The sequence below is a fragment of the Myxine glutinosa genome, chromosome 11 (genome assembly GCF_964187855.1).
Source record: "Myxine glutinosa chromosome 11, kmMyxGlut1.1, whole genome shotgun sequence".
Classification (NCBI taxonomy): domain Eukaryota; kingdom Metazoa; phylum Chordata; class Myxini; order Myxiniformes; family Myxinidae; genus Myxine; species Myxine glutinosa.
This window is the reverse complement of record NC_136271.1, coordinates 43,721,414-43,731,760: the sequence shown is the minus strand read 5'-3', so window position 1 is coordinate 43,731,760 and position 10,347 is coordinate 43,721,414. Positions and strand designations below refer to the sequence as shown.

At 44.6% G+C, this 10,347-nt stretch overlaps 1 protein-coding gene across 2 annotated transcripts in view; it reads right to left on the bottom strand.

Moving 5' to 3' along the window:
* Positions 1-1,389: 1,389 nt before the first annotated feature.
* LOC137436605 (uncharacterized) overlaps positions 1,390-10,347 on the bottom strand; it is a 185,236-nt gene continuing 176,278 nt past the window's right edge. For both annotated transcript variants that reach the window (XM_078786604.1, XM_078786603.1), the window contains one exon: positions 1,390-3,058. In XM_078786604.1, the coding sequence (XP_078642730.1) occupies positions 2,980-3,058 (79 nt within the window). In that variant the 3' untranslated portion in view covers positions 1,390-2,979. The remainder of the gene's footprint in view (positions 3,059-10,347) is intronic.

Genomic DNA, 10,347 nt, shown 5'->3' with positions numbered 1-10,347 from the left:
TTGTGATTATAGACTGTGTGGTTTTTCTTTTCTTGTGACTTGTGCTTATAAATTATAATTGTGCTTGTAATTGTTTTCTTTTTGACCATTGTAAATTGTAATTGTGTTGTTTTGATAATTGCTTGTGAATACTTCTTGTTTCTTTGGTAAACAATTGCTTCCAACTTGCCCATTTAGTCTCTTTTCCATTCACTCAGCCAAGGTTCAATAGTGGTAGTTTTGGTTGTTCTTCACAAAAAAATTGGCTCCACAGCATTAGCCGGCCCATACTTGGCAGTTTGCCCGGCTGCCTCCAGATTAGATAAGATAAGGTGAGTACGAACCGAGGGCATGATCCTCGGTTAGGTTGGCCACATCACCCCAGGTAAACGTTGTCAGACAGAGGACCCTGGGAGATATGGTTGTCTGATTGGCATTCACGGTTGATTAGCAACATACCAGATTGTGGAGTTATCCACGACCGGTGGCCTCAGGACCGGTAGTCGGGAGGAGCCAGAGAAGTCCCCTCCTGGTGAAACCCGGATCCATAACAATATTTTTAATAGTTGGGGATAGATTATGACATAACTTGGTGGATGAGTTGGGTCAGTGACAAAAACAAGCAGATTACATTTTGGTGTGTTAAGGACGGCGAATAGTCTGGATGAAGATCCGTGGGATACAAAACATAAACTGTTCAGCTGAGTGGAGGTATGCGCTCCAACGAGTGCTGTTATAGTCCCCTATTCGTTTGGTTGTTTGGTGGAGCATTTTGAGTATTTTCATAGTTCCCATAGTTAGCATTTTAGTTCCATCCCAAAATAATCTCAATACATGAGGTCCAACACAATGTGTTTTTTGGCATCACTCAAGATCATGCAGAACAGGGAGATTACCCTTTTTCCTCTGGTCATTGATGAGTCAGCTAAGTTTCCACAACCTCTCGGATATTTTCCCAGTGTCCTTGCCACATGTTCTCCCCACCTGACGAGGTATTAAACAGGGTGTTTTGGAAGGTTTTAATTGATAATTACCATTCAGACAAAGATAGCTTTTGCTGGAAACAAATATTGTTTTGTTCACAGACTCAATGCCAATTGTGTCTTTCACTCATTTGTTCACCACAGTGATCAAAGATGTTGAATCATGCAATCTGGCAAGACATGGCCCTTGGGTAGAGGGCTTAGAATACAGCCTATTTCTCCGGAGGTCCTAATTGACATATTTAGGAGGCCAATATGTTCCCCGTGTGTGGGTCTCACTGCTTAAGCAGTCAGATGTGACCGAGTGGAGTTATCATACGAACGCTGACACAAGTAATGCTGACACAAATTTACACCCTCACTCATCGATACACACAGTATGCAAATGTATGCCAATCCAGTAATGCCATGCAAATTCAAATCAGGGGAATGAATGCAAATCCTTTACTCAGGATAAACCAAAACACAGGGTGCACAACCAAGCAAGACAGAAACCAAAGGAAAATCGCACTGACCTGTGGTGGTAAAGAATAAATAATTAAATAAAGACAGACAGGCGCCAAGACAATGCGGACAAGACAACGCCCCACCAGATATCCCTATCTAATCCCAAGGGAGCAAAATAACAAAGGAATATTTGCCAGGGTATAAAGAAAAATAATAGGTAAAAGAAAAAGAGGGGGGGAGGGTGTTTCATTCAGGCCTGTTTGAGATTATGTTCCAGTGGCCTCGTCTCTGCCGCAGGCCCCAATGATTTTGCCCCACTCTGGATGTGTCCCTTATCTCTGGATGTGTCCTCAAGCTTCACTAACCAACGGACCCGAGCAATTCCTGCAACACAATGAATCAGTTCGTTGCCTCAGGTTGGCAGAGACGATACTTGATGAGGAGCAAATGCTTAGGCCCCCTCCCTCTTTACTACATGACACCACGTGCACAGAGAGACTCTTCTCCGCATAAGCCACTTCCACCCAGACGGTACCTCCCAACGGCAGCCCTTGCAGGCATCACTCAACTCCTGAAAGAGCCCTCACCTGTTGAGTCACTTGTCGCACAAACCGGACCACATGTCCTGTGTTCATTCCCGCATTTTTCTCTCGAGGGAGACTGCCTTTTCTGCTTCCGTTTCGTCCTCTTCCTCTTTACATTTTCTGATAAATCACTCACGAGGTTCCAGTCCATGAAATTATGGAGGCCTCGAAGGGGGGAAGAATGTCGATAAATAAGGTCTTTTAAACAGAAGAATAAGTTGTAATAAAAAAAAAGTTGTAAAAAACATTAAAAAGTTGTAAAAAAATAAAATAAAAGGAGCTATTCTGGTAACACAGCCAACCCGGCTTTCCACATAATACACCTTAACTGTCACAGCTTCTCATCGTTACTAAGCAACGAGCCCCACAGAGCGCAACAAGGCCTCATGTCTGTGACATTTTGTTCTTCTTCTTCTCTTTATATTCTCTTCACTCTTCTTATTCTATCTTATTCAAGGCACTTCTTCTATCTTATTCTTCTTATTCTACTCTTCACTATTCACATCTATCATGATATCACTCTTCTCTTTAAAGCTTGTGATCTGTAGTTTGTCACCTGCAGTAGGTTTTTATGCTTACTTGAAGATTTAAACACACAGTAATTATACTACAGTCAGACTTTTGGGGATTATAAGGAAAAATCGTAAAGAACTGAACTTCCACTATCAAGGATATTTGAATTTTACACAAACAATTTGATATAAACCATTATAACGAAATATTTGAATCCTGAATGTCCTGTGAAGAGTGCTACTGAAACATCTCGGTATTGTGTCATGGAGGGTGAGTGTGCTCATGGATTGGGTTGGGTTGAGGGGGTGTGGATATAGCACAGGCATTGTGGGCCTATTGGCCTCCTCCTGTGTCAAGTTAACCTGGTATTCTGCTCATGGAGGGTCTATATTATTTTCCACAATATCTGATGCTGGAGATGTCTGAAGTTCACAATTTTCTCCATCATTTTCTCCATTTTGTCCATCATTCTTTCATACGTTAGCCTGCAGAGGATGCATCGATACAGCTTCACGTCCAGTATTCTCTCCATTACTTCTACTCCAGCAGTATCTGTTAAACGGGCAGATTGTGGAAATCAAGAGTCAAACTGGAAACACAATGTTATTGAAATGATGTTCGTGTGGAAAATGAAACCATCATTGATTGATTGATAAACAAATGACAACCAACATAATAGTGAAAATTCCTTGTTCAATTAAAAAAAAAATTAACATAGGGGCAATACCCCTAGTGCTCACCTGGCAGAATAAACAGTACAGTGCACTGACTAAAGGTATTTTAAACCAATTCCCATGCTTGCTAGAAGACACGGCAGCATGTAGAATCATACTAACATAATCATAAAACTTTAAACAAACAAACAAAAAAAACCTATTCTGGGGGGCAACCCTTCCCCCCCCGTTCCCCCCCCCCCCCGCCCTCGCACCCCGTGTGCCTCCTCAGACCCCAATTTTTCTAATGCCAGGAACAAACTTTGGTACAACACGGGTGATTAAGGTTGTGGTCAAGTTTCATCAGAATTGCATGTGTAGTTTCTGAGAAGAAAGCAAATACCTATTTTGGGGGGGGGGGCAACCCCCCAGTAGATCCCCAAAGGGGCACATTTTTTTCATTGCCATGAACAAACCTTGGTACATTACGGGTAGTGAAGGTTGTGGTGAAGTTTCATCGAAATCGTGTGTGTAGTTTCAGAGAACAAAGGAAATATAGATTTTTGGGGGTCAAACCTGGACCCACTTTGACCCCACGATACCCCGAAAGGGGCAGATTTTTTTTAATGCAGTGAACAAACTTTGGTACAACACGGGCGATGAAGGTTGTGGTGAAGTTTCATCGAAATAGCTTGTGTAGTTTCAGAGGAAAAAGCAAATTCCTATTTTGGTGGGTCAAACCTGGATCCACTTTGACCCCCGGGAAACCCCCTTAGACCCCCATTACTTTTAATGCCGTGAACAAACTTTAGTCACAACACAACAAATATCATTTTTGCCACATATGGTCGCAATCCCATCAGCGGTTTCGGAGAAGAAGTTTCAAAAACCTTGATCTTTGCTACCCCCGGTAATACACCCCAAATCCACCTTTTTCAATCTCCGACTTCATTCCTGAAATTGCTCGTAGTGTCCACTTGCTTTATACCGTGCACCCCTCCCTCCTCCCCCAGCCCCCTCCCTTCCACAGATCAACCGACGTCCCTGTTCTCTACCGTTGTTGTGCTCGTGTGCTTTCTTCTCCCTCCCCTTCTTTTCTCCCGCTCCTTTTATTGTATGATTTATATGTCCGTGCTTGTTTTCGTGTTTAACGTGTTAGCTCTTACAGGAACCCCGATTCAGTATACAAAAAAAGAAGAAGAAAAAAAAGTGTTTATAGACGGACGGACTGACGGACGGACGGACGACGCGCCATCGTATAAGCTCCCCTGAACTTCGTTCCAGGTGAGCTAAAAACTGTAAAAATTAAAGTAGATAAAATTGTCTGTTGTTAATCATTGTGATTCGCTCTCGCTTTCTTCAAAATTTACTGATTTCAGCACAATGTAAGGCTAATAATTCAAAATTAGATATTTTTGTGTAAAGATTGCACAGGTGCATACAGTATCAATAAGGTGTATAAAAAGTGCATACAGTATCAATAAGGTGTATAAAAAGTGCATACAGTATCAATAAAATGCATGCAAAATTAAGGATAATTGGTTACAGATTTCATTATTTTTAACAAAGCAAGTGAGACTAATGATGTGTATTCGGTCCATTATTATTTATAAATTATTTTGACAATGTAGTTAAGGTCAGTTTTCCAATTTTGCAGAACACACAAAACTTTGAGGTAATATAAATAGCAGAGATCATATTTAACAGACGCACTCATGGTCCAATACTATGAAATCGACGTACACTCACATGCATCGACTAAGGCTACACTGTGATTTTCGGTTCTTTATATATATATATATATATACTAGCAGGGGGGAGGGGGCGGCGTGGGAGGAATCGGGAGAGGGAAGGGTGAGGAGGGGAGTGGAAGGGGGAGGGGAGGAGAAGGTGAGGGGAGAGGGAGGGGAAAGATATACCACATATACATCATTTTTTGGGGTGGGGTGGGTTTGACAGGCTCCTCCGTTTTGGGGGTGGGAGGGAAGGGAAGGAGGAAAAAAATTCCCATGCAAAAAGTGCTTCATACCCTCAGTGTTGCACAGGTAAAAAAAGGGAATGTTGATACCTTTTGCCACCATCACCAGGTGGCGCTACACGGTACACATTTACATAGAGAATTTACACCCCTCCCACGGCCCCCACCCCCCGCATAAGACTTTAAACAAAAAAATACCTATTTTGGGGGGGCAAAATATTTATTTATGCGAATGAGGCTGCAGCCACATCGCGCATGTTACCCCCAGACAAAGTTTTATTTGTATTTGTACCCCACGTAAAGTATATAAGCGTTTATAGCTGAAGTACCCAGTGTTGCTCAAGCAAAAAAGAAACATTAACACATTTGAAATGAGGGAAAATATAATGGAAAAGCAATTACTTCCAAATCAGAATCCACCACAAATGTCAAATCATCATTTTACCTTTGCGTTGAATATATGCTGGTGAATGTGCCGTTAATCACGTTTCTGAGTTAAGTATGATGACGTTCAGGCAGAAGAAGAAGCGTTACCACCAAATTCGACCTTTCCCGGAATTGTTTGATTTGTGTTCAAATGTCTGGTGAATGTTTTGTATTTATTTATGCGAATGTGTACTTGTATATAACTGTCATGAATCAAAAAGGCTTGGGCACTATAGAGCGATTAAAAAAAATAAATCAAATTTAGTTTAAAAAAAATAGAGCGAGTTTATTTTGTTTGTGCTGGTTATGGAGTTTTTGATACGTGCGGTGAGTGGACATGGGAAAGAAGTGGAGCTCGCCCCTGATCAGAGTTTGCCAGCGATGGTTTCATTCATGGATGACCTGACAGTTGTCCAACCGTCGGCTGATGCAGCAGTAGAGGTAAACTGGGACGACTGGAAAGGTTGATGCGGTGGGCAAGAATGGGATTTAAAGCAAGAAAGTCGAGGAGTGTGATAGTGAGACGAGGAGTGGTGGATAACATGCACAGGTTTGAGCTGGGAGGGGAGGTGGTTCCATCATTGGTGGAGGCCCCTGTGAAGAGTTTGGGAAGATGGTATGCAGTGGAGTTGAATGATGTGGGAAGAGTGGAGGAGGTGAGGAACAAGCTTTTGAGAGGTTTGAAGAGGATTGATGGATGTGGTTTGCCAGGTAAGTTGAAGGTATGGTGTTTGAAGTTTGGATTGATGCCACGAGTATTGTGGCCATTGATGATGTATGATATTGCAAACGAATGAGGACGAACAAAGGCAGGAGTGACTTTCCATCGGTAAGGCTTCAAACACTGTTACTGTGTGTTTACTATGTTTGTGTGAGTTACTATGTGCGTGTGTTACTATGTGTGTGTTACTGTGTGTGCTACTGTGTGTGTGTGTTTACTATGTCTATGTTTGTTACTATGTGTGTGTGTGTGTGTGTGTTAGTGTTACTATGTGTGTGTGTGTGTGTGTGTGTTAGTGTTAGTGTTACTGTGTGTGTGTGTTACTGTGTGTGTGTGTGTGCGTTACTATGTGTGTGTGTGCTACTGTGTGTGTTTACTATGTTTGTGTTGGTTACTGTGTGTGTGTGTTAATGTGTGTGTGTGTTACTGTGTGTGTGTGTTACTGTGTGTGTGTGTTACTGTGTGTGTGTTACTATGTGTGTGTGTTACTGTGTGTGTGTGTTACTGTGTGTGTGTGTGTGTGTGTGTGTGTGTGTGTGTTACTATGTGTATGTGTTACTGTGTGTGTGTGTGTGTGTGTGTTAGTGTGTTCCTGTGTGTGTGTTACTGTGTGTGTGTGTTAGTGTGTTACTGTGTGTGTGTTACTGTGTGTGTGTGTGTGTGTGTGTGTGTGTGTGTGTGTGTGTGTGTTACTGTGTTTGCTACTGTGTGTTTGTTACTGTGTGTGTTACTGAAACTGAATGAAACTGTCAGCTGAAGGAGCAAAATAATGTCATTGTCTTACAGAATGGTTTATTAAATTGCAGAAGGATAGCCTGGTACTTGGTAAGCAGTTTGTGAGTGCAACTTCCATGGGATAGGGTGTCACTCCACTGCATCAGCATCAGAGTCCACTGTACCTGCGATCTATTTTTTAAATTCGCTCTCGATGATGGATCCAGATTGCATATCTCATATTCCCGTCAGGAAGCGATTCATTGTTACCCGGCAACGCCGGATACTTTTGCTAGTATATTGTTGCGGATCTCGGTTTCGGCACTCCCCTTACCGAGGGGGCTTTAATCCCCTCGTCTTTTAAGCTGGCCGCCCAAGTCCTGGAACTATCTCGCTCCTTTGCGGGATGAGATTGGCCAGGGTGATTGGTCAAGGATTTTCCAAATACCTTCACCAATCTCTCCGCAAAGCAGGGAAATGAGTCCCTGCTCGAACCGCGGATGTGATGGTAATTGCCGAGCGGTTTAGCAATCCACGATCCGAGCCGATAGCAAATAGACTAACCCGATTATAGCGGTTGGCCAAAACCGCACCACAGGTACTCAATTGGAGACAGGACAAAAGCGATCAGGGAAAGAAGAAACCAAAGTAAAGGAATAACAGGTATTTATTAATTATTTACACGAAATGAAGAGGAAACGAAAGGCAAAGAATATACAGAAGAAGAAGAGCAAAAGGACACAGGGCAGCCTTAAATTACAACCCCGGACAAACAAACAGACTTACACGAACAGGGAATGGCAGGAAGGAATGGCTGGAAGGAGGAGAAGGTCCAGGCAGGCTGGCAGGGCAGGAAGGTCCGGGCAACTGCACAGCATTGAGGCTGGCTCCAGTCCACGCTCCGGGCTCGAGGCGAAACCCGGTGGTAGCTGCACGTATATTTTCACGCGGTAGGCACTTTCCGAAGCAGTTCGTCAAAGAGCTCTGCGCAGCTTAGTCTCTCAGCCAGACCCCACCAGGCGCCGTCTCCAACCCAAGTCGACTCCGTAAAAACGCTCGCGCTGGCGCTTATATTACGCCCTTCAAGATCAATGCGCGCTTCATAGAGCCACGCCCATGATGGTATTTCATCAGCCCTGGTTGGCTAGTAAGGGCTCGCTGGCTCCACCTCTGATGGTGCGTTGAGGTGCCACACCTTGTTCTTGCGTCCCGCCCCATTTTTCCTCGGCTTGAGACCGCGTGCGTAATGGTGGCTTGGTGCCAGCAAACAGCCCAAGGCAAACAGCAGCGAACGCTGCCCTACCGCTACTGCACTTTGAAGAGCGGGAGCGATGATTGGGGAAAATTGAAGGGGCCTATCTTATTTGATTAATGCAATGCAGATTCAACTATTGGGAACAGATCCTTAACTGAAACACATAATAATGAAATAACTACAGAGAGGTCCTATGGTGCTCTACGTGTTGTACATGGACTAACTAGGGTGCGATCTTTAATAAAGCCAAATAATGGGGATATTTACAGGGGATCATTTATAAGGGAACATTTACTAAAATTTACAAAGTGAAGGTTCTAAAAACCGTAACACAACACCCGTCTCTCCAGGGCCATCCTGGCCCGAAATAACTTTACTTAATGTGACACTCAGGTGTAGTAACCCTCTACTATTAACCTTACCCTGAGTGTGACAGTTTTAAAACAATTAAGTATGTCCCCCTGCTACGTTGCATCCTACCTAACAGACTCACGCCCACAGGATAACCGAATTGCGGAATGGTCTTTAAACTATACACATACGGTGGGGAGCATCATTTACAAGACACTAATTGGTATTTACAATGCGAACCCAGGACCTGTCATTTTGGGAGACAAAAATATCTTTTGACAGAGGAAGGAGCCTGCACTGCACTGCACCGATACACCATACTCACATGCCCGGGGATGCACAATTGATATTGCAGTGCACCCCCGAGCACAAGAGCATTACAATTCACCAAAGCACCAAAGCACCAATCAGCACGAAAAGCACCATCCAGTGCTTATTTCACTCATGTCATCACATTTAAAACAAACTGATGACCTTATTCTTGTCAGCTCCTGCTCTGCTGGCCCGATGTTTCTTGATGTTGACTCTTCTTTGCTTGTGGCTTGCTGCCTACATGTATTAATAAAAAAAGGCACACAACGCGTCCATTTTTATTTATGGCCAACAGGGGTCAACTAAGGGTGGTCCACCTGTATGGCATAGGGGCCACCTCAGCGTGGTCTGCAAGAAAGCTTGTCTCTGGCCACCATGACCGGTCCCAGCAGAGGGGCTAGGCCCCAACATGTGGGGTCCATAAGTGTGGTGCTTAGTCATAGAAATGTGTGGTCCATATGGTGGTGCTAGGCCGCAAGTCATGCGGTCAATAAGGTGGTGTACCGGTCCAGGCAGGCTGTGCAGCGGCGGTTCGGGCACACAACTGCGGCTACCTGCGCACTCCCCCCGGACCCAAAAGAAACAAGCCGTGAGTGCGGAAGGAAAGACAAAGCAAGCATCGGGGCAGGATCGCAAGGGTACACATCATCAAAACAAGGTAATGCAAGGTGAGGTGCGCATGGGAGCGAGCGGAGAAAGTTCGTCCCTACTGCATGTCACCCCCCCGTCACCTACCCTACCCTTGCCCTTACCCCATATTTACAAAATCCTACACATTTACAAATTCATCACTACCGTCTCGTCTTCCCCAAATCTCCCCTAATCCAAATTGGTCAACAATCCCTCTAACCAAATTTGCCATAAATCAATCCCTCATCAATTCCTCCTCAGGAGGAAGAGATGGAACATAAGCACAATGTCACCCCCACGTCATGATGCGTCTCACCATTCCAAACATTTGCACAAACCGGTGGTGTGGAGTCTTGTCACCTTGGTGAGTGGATGCAGATTGTGCGAAGAGATTTTCTCCTAACTACCTTCTAAATGACTTTAACGCACTTACTCTACCCGGGGTCTTTCCCTGCAAAACCATTGGCCATCTTACACTATGTGGTTCTAAGAACCGAACTCCCATTGACCAAACTGTGGTGCTCACCAATTTGGGGTCTCACTCCTCCGATTCTTCACCCTGTGCCTTCGCACAATTTCTGGGCTGGGTCGTGTGGCGCTCCCAGCAGGTCCGCTCACCTGCACACCTCCGCCACTGCAGTTGCCTCCGAGCTTACCTGCTCCTTACCCTAACCTACCTGGGGAAGGCCTTCTGGCGCTGTCACCCCACTACCGCCCTCTCTGGCGTCGGGCTACCCGGGTCCGTCCTCCGGATCCTCGGGCCCCATTGAACAACTCTACTGGCTCCCAGAGCCTACCTGC